The sequence below is a fragment of the Ambystoma mexicanum genome, chromosome 6p (genome assembly GCF_040938575.1).
Source record: "Ambystoma mexicanum isolate Mex_15411 chromosome 6p, UKY_AmexF1_1, whole genome shotgun sequence".
Lineage (NCBI taxonomy): Eukaryota > Metazoa > Chordata > Amphibia > Caudata > Ambystomatidae > Ambystoma > Ambystoma mexicanum.
The window spans coordinates 1,115,473,406-1,115,499,096 of NC_090935.1; the positions used below are offsets into that span (position 1 = coordinate 1,115,473,406).

At 48.5% G+C, this 25,691-nt stretch overlaps 1 protein-coding gene across 3 annotated transcripts in view; it reads left to right on the plus strand.

Moving 5' to 3' along the window:
• TUT7 (terminal uridylyl transferase 7) overlaps positions 1-25,691 on the plus strand; it is a 2,420,963-nt gene that overhangs the window by 1,582,865 nt on the left and 812,407 nt on the right. For all 3 annotated transcript variants that reach the window (XM_069625717.1, XM_069625718.1, XM_069625719.1), the window contains one exon: positions 8,972-9,075. In XM_069625717.1, the coding sequence (XP_069481818.1) occupies positions 8,972-9,075 (104 nt within the window). The remainder of the gene's footprint in view (positions 1-8,971; positions 9,076-25,691) is intronic.

Consider the following 25,691-nt stretch of genomic DNA (forward strand, 5'->3'; position numbering starts at 1 on the left):
GACGGCGACGAACTCCAAGTGCCGGAGATTTGCCAGCAGGTTTCCCCAGCCGAGGAGCATGGGCGATGCTTTCTCGTTCCCCTGGGAGGGCCTGTTCCTATATGCGTTCCCTCCATTGCCGCTGCTGATCCGGCTCATCGACCAGCTCAAGAGGTCACGGTGCAGGAATGATCCTCGTCGCACCTGCGTGGCCGAGGCAGATATGGTTCCCGGACCTTCTGGACGTGTCAGCGTCCCCGTCAATCAAGCTGCCAGTGGACGCGGATCTTCTCTCCAGGGAAGGAGGCGCCATCCTCCATCACGACCCGAAGTCGCTGAACTTGCAGGCCTGGCTCCTGCAGCGTTAGAGTTTGGAGGTTACGACATACCGGCCGACTGCAGAGAGGTTCTTGCAAAGGCCAGGGCGTCCTCGACTCTTAAATGCTACGGACACAAATGGAAGAGGTTCTCTGTCTGGTGCCACGCACAGAAGATTAACCCTCTACGGAGTACGGCTCCTCAAGTACTGCCGTACCTGCTGACGCTGGCCAGGGCTGGACTGGCGCACGCTTCCATCAAGATTCATCTTGCTGCGATCTCCCGATACACCAGAACCAAGGGACGGACGTCTTTGTGGTCTCATCGTCTGGTGAAAGAATTCATGAAGGGACTGTTCAGATCGTTCCCGCCGGTGAAGGCCCCGGTCCCGGCGTGGGAGCTCAACGTGGTGCTGACCAAGCTCATGGGACCTCCGTTCGAGCCTCTGCACTCGGCTCCGTTGAAGTTCTTGTCATGGAAAACAGCGTTTCTTGTGGCCATCACCTCCGCATGACGGGTGGGAGAGATCCAGGCCCTTTCCTGCAAGCCCCCGTACTGGACGTTTCACGACACAAGGGTAGTGCTCAAGACGCACCCCTCCTTCATGCCCAAGGTGCCGTCGGACTTCCACCTCAACGAACCCTTGGTGTTGCCTGTTTTCTTCCCATCGCCTTCGTCGCCGGCTGAAAGGACTTTGCACTCGCTGGATGTGGCTAGAGTGCTGAAGTTCTACGTGGACCGCACGAAGAGTTTTCGGAAGACGTCACAACTTTTTGTGAACTTTGGACCTGTCAATCAGGGGAAGGCTCTCTCGAAGACTTTCATTTCCAGATGGCTCTCCGGCTGTATAATGTACTGTCATCGGTTGGCAAACCGACCGCTGCCTGGCCGTCCGAGAGCCCATTCCACCAGAGCGATCGCAGCTACCACGGCGTTCCTATCTGGTGTGCCCTTGCTGGACATCTGCAGGGCTGCTACGTGGAGGTCGACGCACACCTTCACGAAATTCTACTGCGTCGATTGGTATTCCAGGGAGGAGTCCTAGGTCGGCCAAGCAGTGCTGCGCAACCTGTTCGCCTAAGGTGAGCCTGGTGAGGAGGTAAGAATTGCTTAATGTTGAGTTTTTGATGTAATGCTTAATGTTGAGCCTTTGCCACCTCCCGTGGTTGTGCATGTGTGTACTGCTATGTATTCTTGTATTCATGAGCATGTGAATCCATGCCAGACCCCATGCTGGCGAAGGAACAAGTTACTTACCTGTAACTGTTGTTCTCCAGCATGGGTCTGGCATGGATTCACATGCGAACCCTCCCGCCTACCCCTCTGCGGCTCTTCACTTGGTCATACTGCCTCTTCACGTGCTACCAAATCTGAAGATGGCTGCCAGAGGCGGGGCTTAGGGAGATGGCAGTCATTGGCTGTGGTCAGTATGACGCAGAGTTCAGTGATTGGTTACTACTACGAAAGACAGATCAGAAACGAAACTGATACTGATTTTTCTTTACAGAGGATTCCCAGCCTGACGGGGAATATTCATGAGCATGTGAATCCATGCCAGACCCATGCTGGAGAACAACAGTTACAGGTAAGTAACTTGTTCCATTTGCGTGGTTGAGGAAGTCAGGATTTGCGCCGGATGTGCAGTCCAGACTCCTTAACATGCTTTTTGACAGGTCTCACCTTTTTGGCAACAAGGCTGACGAAAGCCTTGAGAAGTTGCAGACCTTGAAGACGGCAGCCAAATCCTTAGATGCTGCTGTTGGGCAGCCTTAGCCTTTCGCACCAGTGGACAGCCTTGGAAAGTTAATCTTTTCACTACTCCTCCTCAGTTGGAAGTCCGAGGGGAATGGCTGGTCAAAGAAGCCAAAGAAGATTCCCTCATGGTAGACGGGGGAGAGGTGTAAAGCCCACTCAAGCAGGGGTATCCTTGCCAGCAGCCACTGCATCAGCCACCTCAAAACCTCTCTGAGGTCTTGAGTCACGAAACACCAGTGGGGGAGGCAGGCTGTCTGTAAGAATGGCAAGACATTACTTCGGATGCTTGGGCATTGGAAACAATAGCCCAAGGTTACTGCCTTCCCTTCATTCAAAGACCTTGGAACCATCCACTAGGGAGCCACTCTTTGAGAGTTCCAGATCCGCTCCTTGTGCAGGAAATGTTGACCCTGCTAGAGAAAGGCACTGTAGAACTTCCTAATATCCAAGAAGGATGGAGACCTGAGACCCATCTTGGACTTGAGATACTTGAACAAGTTCCTCAGAAAGGACAAATTCAAGATGGTCACACTTTCTCAGATCCTTCAGGCCCTCCAACTCCAGGATTGGAGGGTGTCATTGGACCTTCAGGATACTTACTTTCATGTTCCAATACATCTCAAGCAGAAAGTACCTGAGGTTCGTTGTTGGCGGTTTGCATTATCCGTTTCGAGTTCTGCCTTTCGGGCTGACGTCTGCCCTGAGGATTTTCACCAAGTTGATGGTGGTGGCAGCGAGTCGCAGGAGAGAGGGGGATTCACGTCTACCCCTCCTGGACAATTGGCTGATCAAGGCGCGTTCTCCTGTACAAGTCCTAGATCATCTCAGCTTCACCTGCTACTCTTCACAGACTAGCTTTCTTCCTCATTTACACAAAGTGCCATATGACACCTTCTTAAAAGTTCCAGTTCATCAGGGCTGTATGGGATACGTCCTTGGGAAAGAGCTCGCCACCTGAGGTGAGGTGAGGGCTCAAGACATTCTGCAGATGGTCTCCAAATTTCAGAGTGCCCAGCGTTTCCCGGCCTTTTTTTTTTTTTTTGTGGTTGCTCGGCCTCATGGCATCTTGCATTTTTCTCGTGCCAGAACACAATGGTCACAGTTCTCGGGAAACATTTCAGACCTAGTTCAGGTTCTAAACAGGGTCGTACAGGATTTCCTGTGGTGAGCCTGTGAGGATTCTGAAGGGTGAACCTTGTTGGCAACCATGGCCGGAGATGACAGTAGTGACGGAGGCATCACTCGCGGGGTGGTGAGCCCACGCAAACGATCTGACAATCAGCTGTCGTTGGTCTCCATCAGAGACCAAACTACACATCAATCTTTTAGAGCTGAGGACAATCAGACTTGCGCTGAAGGCCTTTCTGCACTCTGTACGGGGAAAGAATGTCCCGATAATGATGGACAACACAATGGCCATGTACTCCCTCAACAAGAGAGGTGTGGTGGGTCACTACCACTGTGCAGAGAGGCAATGTAGCTCTGGTACTGGGCAATTCAAGAAGGAATCTCTCTTTCGGCAGTTCACTTAGCTGGAGAGGAGAAAACGGCGGCAGATGCTCTGAGCAGGCAGAGCACAGTCTCCCATGAGTGGGAACTAGCTCGGGAAGTCCTTCAACAGATCTTCACACTTTGAAGAACCCTGCAAGTGGATCTGTTCGCGACAAGTGTCAACCGGAAGTGCGAACTGTACTGCTCCAGGGAATTTCCTCAAGAGGAGCTCTAGGAGACGCGTTTGTGGTGGACTGGGCGTTTCCACTCCTGTATGTGTTTCTTCCAGTCGCTGACATTCCTCATGATATCAGGAGGTTGAGAAAGTTCGGGAAACACACGATCCTAATTGCCCCAGATTGGGCCAGGAGGAAGTGGCACCCGTACCGTCAGGACATGTCCATCTGCCCTCCAATACGTCTTCCACAAAGAGAGGACCTTCTCCCACAAGAGCAGGGTCTGGTTATCCATCCAGAGGTCATGCATGGTTTCTGAGAGGCTGAGATACAAGGATTGTGACCTCCCGGATGACGTAATGGAGATTTTGCTTTCAGCCAGAAGACCAGCAACGAAGTCCTTGTACCGTTAACGTTGGAACAAATTCTGCAGCTGGTGCAGGGACAAGTATGTAGACCCTTAACAACATAACTGTACCTTTTCTACTATACCCAGCCAATCTGGTACTCCAGGTTGGAACAATTAAGGGCTATTTGGTAGCGCTGTCCATCTTTAAGCGCTCGTCGGAGGAATCTTCATATTTCAAGATCCCACTGGTAACACAATTTCTAAAGGGACTCAGCAATGTGTGTGTCTCCCCTCCTCCCCCAATCTCCTTTCCAGGTTCCAGGTTCCAGTTTGGGACCTTAATCTGGTTTTAAAATGTCTTGTGTGCACCCTTTGAACCTCTACATTCATGTTCGTTAAGGTTGCTAACGTTTAAAACCATTCTCTTGGTAGCATTAACTTCATATCGTAGAATGAGTAAATTGCAGGCACCATCATCCAAGACACCCTTTACTATTTTCCACAAGGATATAGTTCTGAGGGTTAAGCCTTCATTTTTACCTAAAATCATTTCAGATTTTGATTTAGGATAGAAAATTGTATTGCCCACTTTCTATCCTCCACCTCATCCTGGCAAAGAGGAGAGATTACACAATTTGGATCCACTTAGCGCTCTAAGCTTCTACATGTCTAGATTATCCAAACTTCATATTAATGATCATCTTTTTATAGGATATACAGGTCATAAACTGGGTCAGGCTGTGAGAAAGCAGACCTTGTCTAGATGGATCATGCTGGCAATTTCAGAATTCTACAGGCTGGCGTGCAAGGATCCTCCAGAAGGATTAAGGGCCCATTCCATCAGGGGTATGGCTACCTCTACGGCTCTGCAAAGGTGTGTCCTGATCAAAAACATTTGTGAGGCAGCTACGTGGTCTACTATACACACGTTCACGAAGCATTACTGCCTTGAGTCTCCCCTCGGTCAGGATGGAAGCTATGGAAAGGCTGTCCTCCATTTGGTTCATGGAAACCATTAATGGCTAAATTCCTACTCCCCCCACGAAAACAAACACTGCTTTGGAAGTCTATCAAAGATGAGGAATACATGGGAGGACACAATCCATTCGAAGAACAAGTGACTTAGCCCTGCTAACGTTTTTTCGACTGGATGTTCCTCCCACGCATTCCTCATCGCCCTCCCAGCCTACCCCACAGTAGAGTTTCCTATGCTATTACAGCTTTCGCTCCTTCAAAGCTTAGTACGGTCAAGCCCATGGTTATGCGGGTAGTTTCTCTAACAAAAACAGAACTGAAGCCAACAGGTGCTGCGTGTGCTATATATGCCTTCAATGACATCATCCTCGAGACGGAGGTCCTTAAGGGACATCGAGTCGACACCATCGACGCACATCGCCCTCTGCCAAAATAAATTCCGAAGCGGCTGAAGCTGGATATTGTATGTCAAAGATGAGGAATACGTGGGAGGAATATCCAGTCGAAAGAACGTTAACAAGGGGTAAGTAACTTGTTCTTCACATGCTCAAAATTCTTCCATGATGCAGGAAAAGATCAGAATATTATCACGCTAAACAATAGTTGAATGGATCAGTAAATCTGCAAAGATGTGATACATAAATGGCTGAAAATAATGCTGTGTTACAAAGGCCAAAGGGCATGACCCGATATTCGAAGTTGCCAAAATGTGTTCGAAAGGCAGCCATCCATTTGTCTCCTGCCCTAATACAAATTAAGTAATAGGCACCACCCAGATCAAATTGGTGAACATTTTGGCTCTATTGTTTCCAGGATGTGAGATCCGGGGCAACAGATATTTGTCCTTAAGGGTCCACGGTAGGCTAAACAAAGTCAGAGTTCCGAGGAACCTTTTTTGTGGACAAAAAACCCAAGAAGCCCTACACACTCCCATGAGGATTTTGACTCCTGTATAAGGCCATGGTGAAGGTTAATTAGGAGATAGTCCCATGAGGCTTCTTTCTCAGTCACGGATAATGCATACTGTGTTGAAAAGGAACTGGAGCCCAAGGAAGAAATTAAATGGTATAGTCCTCGGCACAATGTGGTAGTTTCCTGTCTCCATGAACAGTGAATATTTCCAAGTATTCATGGTGTTTTAATTATACTAAATGTAGTTTTGCCTGGCAAGCTTGAGAGGAGCATAGAGGCAAAAGGCTTTTGATGGAGAATTCCATGTGTTTATCTAGGAGACAATTCTTGGTACAGTAGTCTGATCCAAGCAAGAGTGTTAGTGGACCAATTAATGAACAGGGTTATGCCTCTTTTGAGCCATGGGGTACTGAGGATGCCTAGAAAACGGGCTATCTTCATTACATCGAAAGTTATTATTTCAGTGACGGATGACCCACGTTAGGATGCCAGAAACATTCTCAGTAATATGTCCAGAGCCAAGTGGGTATCAATCCTTCCCTTTTACATGCTGCAAAATGGTCTTCAACTCAGTAGGATTGTGGTGGGTGTCTGCCCTAGCATTGTCCATGAATATCCCTGTTGCTCCACGTTTCGCTAGGGCCGTAGACACTGAATGTGTGCCAGTTGTGGTGTGGTGGAGTAAGGAGTGGGACAAGGGGGTGGCATGTTTCGAAAAAGTTTTATTTAAGAAATAAATAAAATAACCTACCTCTCCCTATCTCTAAAAGGGTTATCCCTACCTAATCGAATATCAACTCGGGTGTTCGTTGTCAGAATGTTTGTCCAAATGAAGTGCCTGTCCTCTGTCCAAAAACCTACTTTAACCCTACCAATAATCAACAAAAGGGTTCAGCATCCAAATGAAAATAGTACCAGGAGAGTGACTCCCTTTTGTCCTGGTGAACTTGCTCGGTTTTTATCTCTTTTCCAACAATACTGTGCTGTAGCTTCTGATTCAACAAAGAGAGTATTTTCAGGAGAGTGACTCCCTTCTCCTGACCCAGCTTGCACAGCCTTGAGGACTGTCTTGGGATAGTTGTTAGCAATAGTCCTCAAGTCTCTTAATTTCTCTGAAAGGCTTTTGAAAGCTTGCATTACAATTCCAGAAATTCTTCCCGGTCTTAAGATGTTATGAAGATCCCTTCCAGACAGCAAGATCCTGCATCTCAGAGTGTTCAATGTCAAACATCATGCCTGTAGGTATCGGGATTAGATGTTCTGAGGTATTTCATGTACATTTGTTGGCCCACTGACTATCCACCAAAGCGATTTGCTTACGCATAGGAGATGCTTACAAGTTGCTTTCACGGTTCTGTTATTGATCCACTGTTGTGGCCCAAGGCTGTTTTGTTTTATTGCTTTGTTGTATTTTGCCAGGTGTAACCTTAATGTTGGTCCGGTTAAATACTATCTGGCTCCCATTTATGTCATTACCCCCCACCCCACGCTCCCTGAAAACACTGCTTCCAACTGCTGTGTAATGTCTGACGACCCTGGTAAATTCCTTCCCACTACAGTCTTTTGTGTTCCTGACCTTAGTTTCAGCCCGTTTTGGGACAACACCCTCTCCTGAGTTTTTTAAACCTGAAAACATCATACTAGGTCTACCTGCTGGTGGAATAAACCAGCAGCATTTTTGCCAGTGTTGCAAATTATTGGCATTCTGCTTGTTCTTTCCCTAAAAACTGGAAGATTTGACTTCAGCCAGTGTGCCCGTTTTTTTTCTATATTCCTCTTGAGGTAGTTCCCTCTGATCCCTCTGTGCTGCTGCCTAGTGCACACGATCCCCCTCACCTACCTCGTTTTTCCTTATCTTTACTTATCCCTTTCCCCCGCCCTCTCTTCACATACCCATCTGTTTGTGCTCCCCAATCCATTTCGACAATTATGTTTGTTTGCTGCCTCCATCTCTACCTCCAAATGCCATTTGCCTCTGCAGCCTGTGCCTCTGTTGTTTCCGGATTGCTGCTGGTATTCCTTTACCTGCTGCATTCTTTCTTCTGACAGGAATATGCCAGCCCGTGAGACTGCTCATGTATTCCCACTGTCAAAAAGACCTAGTATGGATAACGTATTACTTCACTGGAACTCTAACTTACTCAAATGATTAATCTGTCTTATTTTGCCATCTTTGCATCCTTCCAAGATTAAGGAGCATTTCCATCCGCATGGCCATGTAGTGGCCATTCACTCCTTAAAGTTCATGACCAGATTGTTGTTGGTTGTAGGTTTGGCAAGTAACCACGTGGTTCTCATAACCTGCATTTTGCCAAACAATTATTTTCTGGATTCTTTGGTAGAGTAGGATACCGGCATTGTGTGGTTTTGGCAAGAATGTTTTTCAAGAAGAGCATCAGTTCCTTGTAAACTTGGTCAACGTTCTGTAATATTACTGCTTTGTGTGTCTTTCTAATGGTGAGGAAGAGATGGCTTTATTAATGTTCTTTCTGATGGGTACAATATTCCTCCCTGGGATTAATCATCAACCGTACCAAGTACCCCCTCTTACTTTGTAAATGTGACTACTTGTACATTTTCTGTGTTTCACTTTGGAGGTCAGTTGGCCTCTGTGAAGTAGAGGAAACTGGGTGGAAGTAAGAAATGGGGGCACATGCGACTCTGTGAATGGTCCTGTCAAGTCATGGCTCAAGTGACTTCTTGATGGATGGAACTAGTCCAGAACCACTCTGCCCCACCTTGCTGAGCTTTTCAGATAGATTATCTATGCTTTTAGTGCAATTTCTGAAGGTGAGGCATCTATGAGCAGAACACCATATCCATCAGAAGGAATTTTACTGAAGTTGCGTATCGGATTTATATGAAATTAACTTTTACCACTGTGAATTTTAGTTGCAATGTAATTGCCTTTGTCATTTTTAGTATTTCGGTTCCATAAAAGCTTGCATAAATAATCGGGTGACACTTAACAAAGATGTTGTATAGTATATTTTTTTAATCAATTTTTCTCTGTCAGGTTTGCGGAATATTCTGCCCATAACAACTGCAAAAGTGCCTATTGTGAAGTTTTTCCATGTGAGGAGTGGGCTTGAAGGAGACATCAGCTTGTACAACACATTGGTAATTATGTTTCTTTTGAAGTTTCATCTGTTTCTTTTTGAACACTGCACGACTGCTTTTTATTAACTTTAGTGTTCATTTGAAGTGAGTTTTTTATTTAGTCATGTCTAATGAGCGTTAGATGATACAAAAATCACTCCAAATCTCAGAGGGGGTTCAAGGGTTTCTATTTAAATATCAATGGGCACAATGGCTGCCCCTCTCTTATCTGCTAGCACCTCCCCTTGCACACATGTGCTTAGCTCCAGGTTAGTATGTAGGGATTGTTTCTTTGTTAGTATGCAAAGTGCTAGATGGGTTGCGATATTGACCTAAAGGCCCTTTGCCTCATCTCGCTAAACTCCATCAGGGACTTAACTTTCCCTACTCTAACAATTTGTTAGTCTAAAAGGATATTGGAATTGTGCATAGCATTCAGCATTCTTTTTTCCTGCTCACTCTCTCCTCTCCCTCTTTGGTATTGTCTTCTTGCCCCTTCAACTCCCTCTTTTTTCCTCCCTCCTCCCTCCATTTCCTGTCCCCTGACGTCTCACACTTGCCTCCACCCTTTAATTTGCTACCTACTTTCCACTTCACTGCTCTCCCTACTCCACTACTACCCACTCCCTCCCTCCAGCTTCTGCTCTACCCCTCCAGCTTCTGCTCTACCCCTCCAACTACTACTGCTCCTTCCCTTCAACTACTACTGCTCCCTCCCTCCAACTACTACTCCCTCCATCCCACTACTAATCCCTCCATCCCACTACTAATCATTTAACCCACGATTACTCCTGTCACAATACAACTACTCAAACACCCTCCTTCAACTCAACACCATACACTTTGTAGTCACTCCTTACACTAACTCTTCTAACCACACTTGCCACACTAACACGCACTCTCACACTTTGGTACCACTTTCACTCACCTACCAATACCTCTCATAAACCAGAAATCTCCTCTTGCTACGCCGCTCCTTCCACTCCCCTCTCTCCCTCGTCTCCCCGGCTCGTCTCTTGTTCTGTCTCCTCCTTTTCTGACCTCACCAGAATAACCTGCACTTCCTGCTTCGTGTCTCTTTATATAGCCCTCCCCCTCTTTGGGTTGGCTCTCTATCCCTAGCTAATCTGGCCCTGTCTTTCTCATCTGGGAAGTGTTGTAGGCAGTCCGGTTTACAAAGTGGTGGGTAAGCTGCATGCACTTCTTCCTGTGTAGGCTCACCATGGAACAATAATGGCAGCCCGGGCGGCTGACTGTTCGAGTTTGTGTCAAGAGGCTGACTCTTCAAGTATGTGCTGTGTGCTAGATAGGTAATGAGTAAGAAACGGTGTTGGAGCTGTGCAAGGATAAGTATTGAGATTCAAAGTTCCTATATCAGCTAAAAATGCAGTTCCAAACTGTTTGCAAAGCACGGAACCCGTTTGCGAAGTGCACACATTCTGCTGCGCGTGGTCACGTGGCATTGTCCTGATAGTCTGCAATGATATCAGATGTTATCAAAAATAGTGGAAAAAGTTTTTTAAAAGTGTATAGAAATGTTAAAAATTATGCTATAAGGTGGGAAATGGCAGAGTTGTAAGGTGAAACTTTGTAAATTGGACACATGTTGCTATATTGGGGTAAGTATGATATTAGTATGTTGTAGGAAATCAGTGTGCACTGGTAACCCATAAAATTCACTGAAAAATCTTTGTTAAAGGGACGTTATGGTTAAGTTGCACTAATAAAAACCTATGAAATTTAATGAGAACTTTTTTAAAGGGACGTTATGCTTAAAACTAAAACCAAAAACCCCCAGAAATTCATCAGTTAGGGTAAGCTAAGCAACCTTAACTTGCACGACCACCGTGCCCTGTTAAGACTAACACCCAGGACATGAAAGATGACATCACAAATCTCATTGATGACATCACATATTAAATTCATTTTAATAAACAGTCCCTACAAGGGTTTGAGTTTATAATGTTGGAAACAAGATGTTAGGGGTGATTGGGAGAACTATAATGAACTATGTAAATAAATCATTATAGTCTAGTGTTAGTAGAGGAACCTAATCATACATACATATAGGCAATGGTTGCAGCATGCACCATAGAAGTACAATATTTTTAATTTGGTAAGTTCCGATAGTAAATTAATAAATGCTACCTTATGAGAGTTTTGAGTAATGTTAAACATGGAATAAATGGGTAAAAATTGGAAACTTAACACACACTTGTGTTTAGAACAAATGCATGTAAAAATGTACAATGCATACAAATTACAAAATGCTCCTTGATTTGAGACACAAAATAGGACCATCCTCGAGCGAACTGGCAGCACGGAAGAACTACTAATCCAGAACCCAGAAAAGGTTAATAAAAAACTACTTGAACTGGATTGAAAACTTGGAGGAGGCAGTGGGATATAAGATCACTAAAGATATCCCTCCTAGACACAAAAAACTCAATGAAATACTGTCTTACTTATTGAAATTTCCAAATCAACGACTTCGGCAAAGTTTTTTAAGGATCCGATTGAATTTAATGAACACCAACGGGATCCGAGCCATAAGAGCCCTTGCAAAGTCTAATCTTTGCCGTTTCAGCGAGATGCCCAACCAGGTGAAAACCACCAAACACCACCTGCTATCGTGCCCGGGATTGAAGAGAGAAAGACTCTCCTGGTTGAGTCATCTCATTGAAGACGCCTACATCTATGACGAACAAGAGTGGTGGGCCCGCCTGATTGGAGGAGAAAAAACGAAATTGGTGATAGCAATTGTTGGCTTCTTTGGACAGATAGGCTTGACAGACATGAAATCACAGGAAACAATGGCTTAGGCGAAGTGATGAGGACAACTGTGGAATATAAAGATTTTCTTTTTTAGGGATTTTGGAACCTTGTCAAAATTGTTTTTTTTTTTTACAATTAAATCAAATAAAAAAAAAAAGTGAGGCACATACAGGGAAAGTAAAGAAGAAATAAATAAGATGAGAACATTAGAGTTAATCATGTACACACGTTTAATTGTGTGTTTGAAGCGTGCTTATTGCCCCATGTATGTGCACTACGAGTTCAGATTAAACTCTAAATACTTTAAGAACATTTAAAAAGGTTAGGGTGTAGATATATAGCAGCTTCTACATTTTGGAAGTTCTCATTGTCAGCAAAAACAAAAAACTAGCCTAATCAGGTCAGTAAACAAAAAGAAGTGACCCAGATATGTGATGTCATCAGTGACATTTGTGATGTCATCTTTCATGTCATGCTATTCCCAGGCACAAAGGTGCAATCTAGTATCCAGATAACCTTTATGAGGGGTGGATCCACTTGCCTGTGTAAGCTCAAGTCTCTCAGTAATGAGGATGTGCCAGGGGTTTATTATCCTTCTGGCAAAGGCGCTACCAAGGCTATGGCACACGTTTGTTTGCAATGGCACTCATTCACAATACCTACCTACCTGCCTGGCTGTCTTCGGCAGATACTTATCAGCAAATGTAGCTCATGATAGCCAAATGGTGTTTCATTGTTGCTAGGCACTGCTTTGGCCGCGCTTCGTGAACGACCGACTGCATTCAGTCTACAACCAGTAACCGTGCCTGTGTTCCTATATCCGTTCTGGATTTGCACTGGATCAGATGACCATTATGCAGGCTGACGCTCTGGCCGTGATGTAATTTCTGCTCTATGGACCGGTGCTGAGCCGCGGAGACCCCCTTTCACCCACCCCCAAAACAATCTAGTTACGTTTGATTTTATTTTAGACATTTTTGCTGCTCAAGAGTTGAAGTAAAAGAAGGTAAATCACTCAACATCCTAACTATAAAACACAGAATCCAAATGAAAATAATTTTTCTCTCTCAAATGTTTTGGAAGAATGGTCCTAACTTCCTTTCGAACAGTCTGAAATGCAATCCACCACCCAGTCCCCGAGGATCATCCTCCACAAAAATTGTAAAAATATTGTTAGGACTCAGAAATGTGAGGCAGATAACTTTGTGAGGGTTTTTCAAAAGATGCCCTTTTTATTAACTCAGAAGGTTGGTTAAACACTTAACTATCCCTACCCTGATGAGAATTTCCCTGCCCAAAATAAAGTAAAGGAAAACATTCTTAACAAAAGAAAGTTTCTGTCCCTCACACTCAAATAAGGAAATATATGGCAGTTTAACAACAAATAATATAACAGAATAAGTCACGACACAATAACTGCTGCTTCTGTTAGCCTGGGCGAACTCCCTTACCTCAGATTCAAGAAGGTTTTTCTTGAAATGTTATAAGGAAATACTTTGTCATAACAAGTTCACTTCAGTTCCCTTTTCAATCTAACTTGGCAACATCAAAAGTTCCAACTTGGATTCCAAAGGTAGTTCACAATTGTTAACACAGCTTTCCTCTTTCCACTCATATCCAATGTCTTCAGATAGCTTCTTGTCATCAACAATGCATTCAATTTCAACACAAATGTCTTTGTCAGGATATTTTGGCACCACTTTAGCTTCAGCACTACTTCACCAAAACCCTTCAGCGATTCATCAATTGCTTCGTCATAAGCTTTACCCCACCACAGTACTTCATGACCTTGCACATGGTTTACTCTTTCCAGGTTTTACTACTACTACAACTCTCTGCTCCATTGTATGCCTGCCAGAATAGAACCAATGGTTACAGAAGCTCTTGGTCTGGTATACTCCTTCTCTTTGCGGGGGTATACTCTCCTTTGAAACAAACCAATTGGCGCAAAGTTCTATGACCTGGTATATTCCTTTGCCAGGCCCAACTACTACATCTGTAGTAACGGCCAACTTAAAAGGGTTTAAAAATGTCTTCTGCTTCACACAATTGGGCTTGGGATTTTCTTCAAGTGATACAAGAATCACACTGCTGCTATTTATTACACCTAAGTGTTTGCCACACACAGACAGGCAATGCTTCCTTCCTTCTGAACCTCTTTTTATCAGAAAAGCAGCACTCCTGTCAATCTTGTTCCACCTTTGTATTATTAACCAAATGGTGATACTTTTTGTCTCCTTCACACTTCTTTGGCTTTGGCAATGTGGGTTTAAGACATTCTCTACACCTGGGCAATATTCTTCACACACACACTGTTGGGCTCAGTTATCTTCTTTTGGATTAGGCAACTCCAGTTGTTTATCAATTGCCTTAATGTGCATCCCTTTTGGCTTTGGAAATAGTGATTTGTGTTTCCTTCTCGAGGTACTGCCCCTTTGAGAGTTTGGTTGTTATTACCCACTATATCACCTTCAGGTGGGATCTTTAAAGTCTCTTTATGCTCTCTGCCTTGTCCAATAGCAGCTTGGTATGCATCATAATCAGTAATATGCTTTCCATCAGTTCAGTATTCAAAAGGGAGTCTGGATTCAAGCAACAGGTAATCATGGAGCGCTCTGGTGTCACAATATAATGGTGAACTCACTGGGTTTGGCGTGTGCGTCCATTTACCTCACTGCTTCCACCTCATCTGGTTCAGTTCCCATGCGCCGGCTGGCACCCTCTCATGAACGGCTACCCGCATCTCACGTCTACTACTTCCAGATCCCTTGCGGCTCCCACAGCGATCCAGTGCTCGCCTGCCACCGCCAAATGCTTTACCATTGGGTAAGTCACAGAAAGGACCGGTTTGCGTGGCGAGAACTCTGCAGCTGAAATCTCCCTAGTGATCGGGTGCTCGCCTGCCACCGCTGAACGCTTCACTATGGGGAAAGTTATAAAAGGTGCAGTTTTCGCTGCACGACCTCTGCAGCTGAAATCTCAAGCCCATACTACCCTCTCACGACCGGCATACATTTCTCTCGCCACTCTGGTTCCGGTGTCCTTTCTCTTGCATCATTTCTTCCTCTGCTGCTTCATGGAGATTCCAAAACTCCTCCATGTACTACTACAACTACTGCTGCTGTCCTGCTGCTTTGGCTGCCTCGCCTTCTTCCATCTTGGTCTATGGCCTGCACCTGAGGGGGCCTTTTGAGTCCCTCAGCCATCCTTCGGTGTGGGTCCTTAACCTTAATGGGCGACATTCTGCAACCTTGTGCTTTTACAGCCCTCTTCTTCGTCCCAGTCCTCTGGGGATTCTGGGACTTGAAGTCTCTAACACAAAAGTCACTCCTTTCAACAGCGCCTATTTTACAATAAGCTATTAGGAAATTGGGGTCTTGGGTGAAAATTACCTAAGGGGGTCTCTCATTCCTCCAGACCCATTGCCCCTCCTGGCTACCACCACCCCCAGGGTCGGCATCAGAAAGCGTCTGCCCTTCCATGGCCACATGAGAGGCGTTCCATGCCAGGTTTCCTGAGTGAATCACTTCTGATTCATCACAGTATACAAACAAGTCAAAGATTATACTGCCTCCATGCAGTACAAAGCCCATCGCTATCTGAAAAAAGTTTCTCAAAATAACCTATTAACACTGCTTAGCATAGACTCAAGGATCCAAGGATTTCCTTCTAAATCTGACATGGATAGTCTTGATTCAATTACAAAGACAATTGACATGAAAAGTGAGCTATTTTTATTACTGCAAACAGCAAACGGTGCCTTTCTGTTCTGCCCTTATACCATTTGAATAATTCCTCTGCCTTTTATTTTTGCTTAGGGGCCCTAAATCAAAACTATTGCCCGGTGTTTTGTGTATGAATCACAATAAATAAATATGTGCAGCTGCTGTATGCCGCTAAAATATCAAAATTGTAACCAGGCAACCGTGAGCTATTCACTTTTTACAATGTTCAAATGTCCATAATTCAGGCGTGCACAGTAGAGCCAAATGCACACATAAATGCACGGAATAGAAATCATGCATACATACTCTCAACCGCTAACCACATTTGTACAGACATGTCCAAAGATAGTGCATGCGCAAACACAATCAGCCACTAGGTTGACTGCCTACATGGGCAGGAATTAATGGAAAACAAGCTAAAACCTATAAATATGGAGTATGAACACATACAAACAAGCAGTCACCTTGAGATTAGCTGATTGGTGCAGTATATAATGACGAGCCCCGTGGTGTTAAGGATGGGGGACTTGACTAATAGAGGGTCTCACAAATCCAACGTGAATAGTCTCTACTTAAGGTCCCTCCTGAATCTCAGGTTGTTAGATTCTGTTTGTGTTTCAGGTAGCTTATTCCAATATTTGTTTGCCACCTCTGTAAAGGTTTTGCCTTCTTGTCTCGGTTCCTTACATTTCAGGATGGCCAAAAAGTTCTCACCAGCTGATTTTGGTTTTCTAGTAGGTGTGTATTAGTTGAGAAGGGCTTGGATGTACTTTTGGGCCAATATTATGATGAGGTAGAAATGTGTAGTGTCACACAATTGACATATGTTGCAATATGTTAGCGAATTTGAAGTGGTTAATGTGATTCTTTATAATACTTCTGATACAGATAAATCAAGATAATAATGTGTGAATATAGCCATGAAGAAGCTCACTAGTCAACACAAGATTACAAAATTGGATGCTAATCGAAGCACCTGTCGGCTACAAGAAAGAATCATTTGTATGTGCAAACACTAAGTGACTGCTCTCTTTTGTTGTGAAAATGTCTTTCTAATTGCTTTTGCGTACATGCCTCCAGTATTTTCTCTCTGTGATGAATAAGAGAGATTCAGTAACTTATTTTCAAGTGCGAATACATTGATAAACTCATTTTTTTAAATGTTCCATTTGTGTGTGTTCATAACAGCAAGGCGCAGCTGGGTTTGGATTCAGTGTACACATTATTCTCCAGCATGGGGTCTGGCAGGGATTCACATGCTCACAAATATTCCCCATCGTCCAGCCGGGAATCCTCAGTAAAAAGGAAGGCAGTCTTGCTTTAAAAGCTTGAAAACTGCCTTTCTCCCTCTAACCAATCACCGGAGACTTGGTCATACGGCACCCATCCAATGACAACGCTCTCCCTAAGCCTTACCTCCGGTGGCCATCTTCAGATTTGTACCGTGCGCTGCAGTGCAGAGAGGCCTCTTGAGTTGCTCTACGAGACATTTTTTTTCGGATAAATCATTCCATTTTTGTCCAAACCGCTCTCGTTCGCTGACCCGTTGGTTAGTGCCGGCAGCGGTTATCCGTTGCCAGTGAAGATCGCCTGCTACATCGTCGGATCTTCGTTTTTCCAGTTCAAAAGTCTTAGTTAACGACTGCTTTGCACCTCTCCATGTCAGAAGAAAGCGAGAGGAGTCTGTTCAGGCTCTGCTCCGGATGTGGCTTGATGAACACTTGAGGTGCCTTTATTGTCTGCATCCTGACCATGATGAGGACTGATGTGGCATCTGCTGAGGTTTCCCTGCCAAGACGAAGCAGGACTGTTACTGCAGGTTAGTGGTTTGGCGGAAGGAAGAAAGGGCTCCATGCGTGGCCTCCACATGCGCACAGGCCCACTCCAGGTCCGGATGACCTTTGGAGAGTTCTCCCTCAGGGAAGAGGTCAGATCTGCCGAGGATGTTCCTCCACAGGATGTTCAGAGATAGGCGAAGTGCCACACTGCAGATCCGGCACGGATCGGCACTGCAGCAGTCCCAGTTCGCAGCACAGGCACTCTCCTTCGCCTTCCCCGTCCACAGTAAGCCTGGGGGTGGGTGGTGTATCATCAGAGAGACCGTCCCTCTCTTCCAAGCGTGGCCCTTCGTCGAAGGATAGACCAAGGAAATATTCTCGCAAGTAAGGCTCTCTGAGGCCCTCGTCGACGCCTACCTCTAATACTTTGCCAGCACCGACACTGACTGCGCCTCAGAAGCAGAAGCCCCTATCGGCAAGACTGCCGTCTAACATGGCCACAACAACCCAGACCCTGTTGACGGCTGCTCCGTCAACTGTCCCGTCGACCACAGCAAAGTCAACAGCGAAATCGTCAGAGTCTTACTTTGCCTCCCCGGTCCATGGTTATGACTGCTCCGGCCACGATTGCAACCGCCTCGACCACGAATACCCAGTCTGTGAAGGCTCCAGTCGTTTCTTCTTTGTCGAAGGAGGCAGGAAGATCAAGGGAACTATTGCCACCAACAGATTTTCTCCCCAGGCCTATTGTGGGTTTAAGGGAGGTAGCAAGGGATCCTGTCATGGCGATCTAAACCAGCTCAGACATAGAGCCCTTGCAGAGAGGCTGCTGCTGGGACCAGGGAGGGGACAGCCCGATGGGTGAAGTGGCCCCCCTTGTGGAACAGGACCGGCCATCTGTCCCAGCAAGGCTAGCCCTCCATCAGTGCCAGCCCCGCTGGTTCCTCCACACAACCCTACAGACATGTCTGTAAATACTCTGACTACGCTACACACCTTGGTGTCAGAAATACAGCAGTGGCTCCCGTCCCTAAGGGGAGCACCCTTAGGCACAGCCCTCCAAGACCACAGCATAGAAATGCCCCCCAATACTGAGGCGGCCAATGCCAGCCCCCACTCCAGCTGTACCAGTGGTAGATCCACTTCATACTGACACTGGAACGGACACGGATGGAGGCACCACAGAGACAGATGAGTTGGATAACTGTGCCATCGGATGGTGAACCACTAGGTGCCGATGATCCCCTCCTGCTCCCCGGGGTTTGCCTCCTGATGAGGTGGGTTCATTTCACTCCATCCTTTCAAGGGTAGCTACCCTCTTCAACTTAGTGCCAGAGGAAAAGGGGGGATTCCTTGACATCAGCAAGGAAGACTGGGACGTCCATTCCTCTGCTGGACGAGGTTTGCCATGTAGGCCTGGTTCTCATGAAGACCCCAAGCTCTACACCAGCAAAACAGAACAGGCTTGAGAACAAATACAGGGAGCCTGACTCAGCTCCTAAAGGCCTCAAATCGGAACCATCCCCAGACTCTGTAATTTCAGCTGCCACCAGTAAATGGTCAGCAAATCCGTCCTCTAAATCCATGGTTCCCCCTGACGAGGAGGAGAAAAAGCTGGACATAATGGGCAAGCGTATCAGCAGTGAAGGCCACCAATGCCATGGCCATCCTGGCCTGTTATGATGAGGGGGTTGTGGTTCAAGCTGGGCCCAATCCTAAATTCCTTGCCTGATGACAAAAAGACAGAGGTCTGTTTCAGGAATTCAAAGTAGCCTTAGACCACGCCATCACAGTGGCAATGGATGTCGTGGACTCCCGTTTTCTCCTAATGGGGAAACAGAGTTGCACTCAGATGCCATGACTGGCTGAAGGCCACTAATTTTAGACCAGACGTCCAAGGCAAGGTGGTGGATATGCCCCTCAATCTGGATAATCTCTTCGGCAAGGTGGTGGACGAAACACTGCACGCTATAGAGACAGACACTGAGACAGCAAGATCGCTGGAGACCTTACGACAGTCTTTGTCCTTTAGATCCTCTAGAGGGAAGTTTCAACAGATCCTCTAAGGGTTACGCATCCACCTTGTACAGTCCACTATCCTGCTCCTCATCCCAAAAGATAAACGGGGGCCGGCCGAAGGCCTTCGGCGGAGGTACACAGCGCCAAGGTCCTCTGCAAAGCAGGATGCAAAACCCAAACAAGTCTGACCCAACCCAGGGCCAGGACCCCCCACTTCCACATTCCGGTGGGGTGGGGGACCATCTAACACCTTGGGTTTTCATTCACATGGGAGGGCCTGTTCCTGTACGCGTTCCCGTTCCCTCCAATACCTCTGCTCCTTCGGGTGATCAGTACTGTCAAACTCTGTTGTGGCAAAATGATACTGATCGCCCTAGCATGGCTGCGCTAGATCTGGTACCTGGAACTGCTCTGCATGGCAGTGGCATCGGCCATCTGGCTGCCTCCTCTTCCTGACCTCCTCTCCAGAGAAGAAGGAAGGATACTTCTCCAGCATGGGGTCTGGCATGGCTTCACATGCTCATGAATATTCCCCGTCGTCAGGCTGGGAATACTTGGTAAAGAAAAAATCGGTATCAGTTTTGTTTCTGATCTGTCTTTCTTAGTAGTAACCAATCACTGGTCTCTGGGTCATACTGCCCCCAGCCAATGACTGCCCTCTCCCTAAGCCCCTCCCCTGGCAGCCATCCTCAGATTTTTACCGCACGTTCAAGTGTTGGGAGTCCTCGTGCTATAGCTCTCGAGCTTTTACTGCGTTTTGCGATTTTTCAGAGAGTTCAATCACATTTTTTCAGTCAATCGAGCCTCAAGCTCCATCGTTTCTACTTCCGATCAACGGGGACCCGTTTCGGAATTTTCTACACCTCTCAAGGGCGACGTTTTCGTCGAGTACGCTTCTTGGAGTCCAGAAGACCTTGAGGCCTACCCCGTGGACATGGCCCAGGACAAGGGAAGCTAGACGCCGGATCCAAGCTGTTGGAACTGCCCTGGATGCGGATTTCAGAATGTGTTCAAGGAGGACGAGCATTCGAGATGCCTCTACTGCCTTCACAAAGACAAAACGCACGTGGAGAAGGAATGTGCGTTTTGCAAGAACATGTCGGAGCGGACTCTGAGGGATCGACGGATCCGCCTCACCAACTGGCTAGAAGGAAAGAGCCCAGCTGTAGGTGAGAAGAGGTCCGAGCGGTCTTCTAATTCCTTTGAGGACGCTCCGGCGACGGGGGCCCAACAGAAGGCTAAGCTCTGCGGGCACCGGGAGTGCCGAACGGTCAGGCTCCTCGGCTGCCAGGCAGGGTGCACTTTCACCGACGCCATCAACCACGAGCCAACGCTCTGGCTCGGGGAAGAGGAAGTCGGAGATTCTGGGTAAGCTTCTGGGGAAGCCCCCGTCGATCCCGACGGAAACAGCCGAGGGGGAGCGAGGCGGTGTCCCTCCCTCCCTCCAAGGTGAAGGCCTCGAGCACGCCAAAAGTCGTGAAGGCCCTCATTCACCCAGCTATGGCCTCTATCGAGGGAGTCGTGACGGCCCTGGTGAAGCCTGTGGAGGCTACCCCAGTGGAGATGACCTCGGGTTCCAGAGTTTCCCTGCCACCGCGGAGGGAATCCTCTTTCCAACCCATCAATAAGACCCCCGTTTAAAATGAGGGGGGCGGGGCGGTGGCCGATACGGATACAGCCTCTCAGGTGGAGCTGGTTGAAGTCGTGCAAGGCCTCAACAAGAGGTTTGAGGAGGTCCGGTCCCATGGGAGGAACCCCTAGGAGGCGGACGAAGAAAGCGACGGTGGCGCTGACGAGGTTCCCGAGGAAGAGGAGCAACCGTTGTGCCCGTCGCAGCCATTGCCGGACAACTCGGCGGCCATTTTGATGGCAATCCAAACCTTATGCACGGAGATGAGGACGAAATTGCCTCTACCCCCAACGGACGACCCAGCAGAGCCAGGTCCGTCGGGAAGCCCTCCAAACAAGCAGAGGAGAGTTCATCCCCCCGCCTTTTCAGTCCTCACGGCCCGCTCAGCCTTCATCTCCTTCCCCTGATCCTAGAGATGACACGGGAACTGATACGGCCATGACGGGGACGGATGACGACGGTGGTGACGACGGGATGGGCCTTCCATCACCACCCCCTCAGGCCTGCCCGCCCGAAGAAATTGGCTCCTTCCACGCTATGATTTCCAGGGCATCTGAGCTCTTCCAGCTCTGCCCCGAGGAACAGAAGGACGGCTTCCTCTATCAACGGCACAAGGCCAAGAGGAAGACAGTCCTCACTGTGCCATTGCTTGATGACATCTGGGACGAGGGACTTGCTCTCCTGAAGAAGCCGTCCACCACGCCTGCCAAGAGGGATCGGTACGAGAAGAAGTACTGGGTCCCCATTCCGCCCCTTTGTGCCTCAGGGCGCAGCCGACTCCAGATTCGGTCGTCTCGGCGGCGGCCAAGAAGAAGGTGGCGGGGTCGACAGCTTCGCCTTCAACCTCTCCACCTGACGGCGAGGGAAAGAAACTGGACGCTATGGGACGAGTCATCTTCGACCGCGGCAATGACAATTAAGGCGGCCAATGCTCTTGCGATTGTGGCCCACTACGACAGGGAGTTGTGGTACAAGATCGCCCCCTGTTGGAATTCCTACTGGACAACAAGAGGGCGGAGGCCCTGGGGATCCTACAGGAAGGTGAGGTGGCGTCAGACCACGCCATAACGGTGGCCATGGACATCGCAGACACCGGGTTCCGCCAGTTGATTGACTGATATTTTATTTCTATCGCGCTCGTACACAAGTGTTTCAGAGCGCGACAAGGCAAGGGAGGGGAACAGGGGAGAACAAAACGGCGATCTTACTAGGCCCAGTGACATTGAGAACGCGCAAGTGCATGGGAGAGAGGGAGGGGAAAAGTGCATGGAAGGGGGGAGAGGTGGAAAGTGGGAAGCAGAGGAGAAACAGATAGATAAATAACAATAAATAAATAATAAAGGCAACTAACAGTGGTAATGCAGACAGCAATTTGCAAGTGCTAGGTTTAAGGCAGCAGACAGGGTAGGTCCGATAAGTGCAGGAGGAACAAGGGGGGGCTCTATGGGTACAGATATAGACCCCAGTGCAAGGGGTGGCCCGTAGGCAGTGCGGGAGGGTGACAGGATGAGCAGGTACCTGGGCCCAAAAGACAGAGGGTGGCCAGGTGCGCGGTGCCAAGAGAGAACAGATCAGCAGGGGAGAGGGGGAGCGAAGGCATAAGAAGAGGAAGGTCTTGAGGTGCTTCCGGAACCGGAGATGGTTCTCCTCAAGTTTTTAGAGTGGCAGGGAGGCTGTTCCAGAGGGAGGCCCCAGCCGAAGACCGAGATCTACCCCCAGCTCGTTTCTTAGAAAAATGACTGACCCTGAGTGAGTTGGAGGTAGAGGAGTGAAGAGTTCGAGAGGGGAGGTATTTGCGGAGGGATAGCTGAAGGCATTTTGCACCCAGGCCCCAGAAAGCCTTGTGGACAATGCAGAGGGTTTTAATCCTTGCATCCACTGGGAGCCAGTGAAGAGATTTCAGAGCTGGAGAGATATGATCCCAGGGCTTGAGGCCAAGGACAAGTCTCGCAGTCCTGTTCTGGATTAGTTACAGAGGGCGGAGAGTAGAGGTAGGTAGATTCAGAAAGAGGCTGTTAGAATAGTCCAAGCTAGAGAGAACCAGAGCTTGAGATACCATGAGCTTCTGGGGGAAGGAGAGGAAAGGCAGAGTACCTCTGAGGAGGTGCAGTCGGAAATGTGACTTTTTAGAGACCTCAGGGATGTGGGCAGAGAAGGAAAGGGTGGAGTCAAAGATGACCCCAAGGTTCTTAGCCTCGCAGGTGGGGGTAGGAGGAGGGCCAAGGGAGGCCGGCAGAGTGAGGGGAAAGGATGGTGAAGGTGTGCTGATGAGGAGGATCTCCGTCTTGCTGGCATTCAGACAAAGATCATTGGTGGCACACCAATCTTGAATGGCAGTTAGGCAATCAGAGATGAGAGAGGGAGAAGAGGTGGCAGAGGGCAGCCTGAAAATGAGTTGTCGTCAGCGTAGCACTGGAAATTTTAGCAGAAAATGGCAATGCAGTGGGCGAGAGTTGCCAGGTATTGGTTGAAAAGCCAGGGCTATAGGTTAGAACCCTGGGGAACATCACAGGTAGAGAGGAAGATAGATGAAAGGAAGGACCCAAGTTTGACCTGGGAGGGTCGATCTGAGAGGTGTTTGCCTTTGACGGCGGGGATGGCTCAAGGCAACAGATTGCCGCCAGGACGTGCAGACCAGAGTTCTGGACATGCCCTTCGATGGGAGCAACCTGTTTGGAAAAACAGTAGATGAGTAACTTCAGGCCATCAAGACCGACACGGCTCGGGCCTTGGGAGTTTTGCAGCAGTGACGGCCGCCCTTTCGCAACTCCGGAGGCAAGCAAGGTGCCTCCAAATGATTCGGTGGTGGCTCCTCGACGTACCGTCAGGCAGCCAGTTCCTCGTCACTAGAGGCCTACAGAGGGCGCGGCAAGTCAGGAGGACCCCGTCATGGTCACCATGGAGGCCAGGGGGGCAAAGCCGCCTCCAAGCAGGACTGAACCGGCCGGGACGTTGGGCCCCCACCTGAGCACCCCGGTGGGAGGCCGGCTGGCGAAGTTCGTCAGCGTGTGGGAGTCCATCTCCACCGGCAGCTGGGTGCTGGATGCCCAGGCCCCTGGGCGCACACTCTAATTTCTAAAGAAGTGCCCTCGAATTCCTCCCGTGGCCAGGAAGGAAAATCACATCCCACAATTGCTGTTGGAAGTAAGGGTGATGCTCAAGAAAGGGGCCATCAAGCCTGTCCCGAAGAGGCTCCGGGGCTCCGGAGTATACTCAAGATACTTCCTAGTCAGAAAGAAGACAGGCGGTTGGCGCCCCATCTGGACCTACCTCGGTTAAACAAATACATCAAGGCCCAGAAGTTCCGGATGGTCACCCTCCAGCACGTGCTGGGACAGCTGGAGGCAGGTGACTTCCTGTTGTCTCTGGACTTGGAGGATGCGTACTTCCACATCCCCATTCTAAAAGGACACCAAAAGTTTCTCAGATTCGTAGTATAAGGACGGCACTACCGATTCAAGGCCCTGCCATTCGGATTGAAGTCGGCGCCCAGGGTATTTACCAAGTGCCTAGCGCCAGTGGCGGCATGGCTGTGCCTGCTAGGGATCCACGTTTACCCCTACCTGGACGATTGGCTCATCTGAGCAAGGACAAGGGAGCTCGCCGTCGAGCACACAGCGAAGACCGTCCAACTGCTCACAGACCTGGGATTCTCCATCAACTTCCCCAAATCCCACCTGGTTTCGTCGCAGGTCGCACTGTTTCTGGGAGCCAAGCTCGACACAGTGGCACGATTGGCTTCCCCGTCGGAGGAAAGGACGAAGGCCATCCTGGGCAAGGTGCAGCGCCTGCTGGCCACGGACGTGGCCAGGGTGAGGTCCATCAAGTCACTCCTCGGCATGATGTCCTCTTGCATCTACCTGGTGCGCCTATGCAGGCTGCGGATGTTTCCCCTGCAGGAGTTCCTCGACGCCCGTTGGATACAAGCGGCGGGCAGCTTCGAAGACAAGATCCCGTTCAACGATATCTTCCGCCAAGCGATTCGGTGGTGGGGCGTCCGCGCGCACCTCGTGGCGGGCACGGACTTTCAGACCCCAGCACACAAGGAGACGGTGACGACGGATGCCTCCCTGGAGGGTTGGGGAGCGCACACCAGAGATCTTCACGCGAGAGGCCTTTGGCTCCCGGAGGAGAGGTCACTCCACATCAACATCCTGGAGCTTCGAGCAGTGTTCTGGGCTCTAAGGTCGTTCTTCCCATCCCTCAAGGGCAAGGTGGTAAGGATCTTCACGGACAACACCACCACGATGTTCTACATCTGGAAGCAGGAAGGAACGAGTTCCCCGGCCCTATCCAAGGAGACCCAGGATTTGTGGCATTGGGCCGTTGCCCAGGGGATGTTTCTGGTGCCCTTCCACCTAGCAGGGATAAAGAACACCATCGCCGACTCGCTGAGCAGGGAGCTGCGCTCATGCCACGAGTGGGAACTGCGTCAGGGCCAAGTGGATCGGCTTTTACGACGATGGGGCAAACCCCAGATCGACCTGTTTGCGACGGCGGTGAACTCCAAGTGCCAGAGGTTCGCCAGCAGGTTTCCCCTGCCGAGGAGCATGGGCGATGCTTTCTCGTTCCCCTGGGACGGCCTGTTCCTGTATGCGTTCCTTCTGTTGCCGTTGCTACTGCGACTCGTCAACCAACACAAGAGGTCCCAGTGCAGGATGATCCTTGTCGCACTGGCATGGCCGAGACAGATCTGGTTCCCGGACCTTC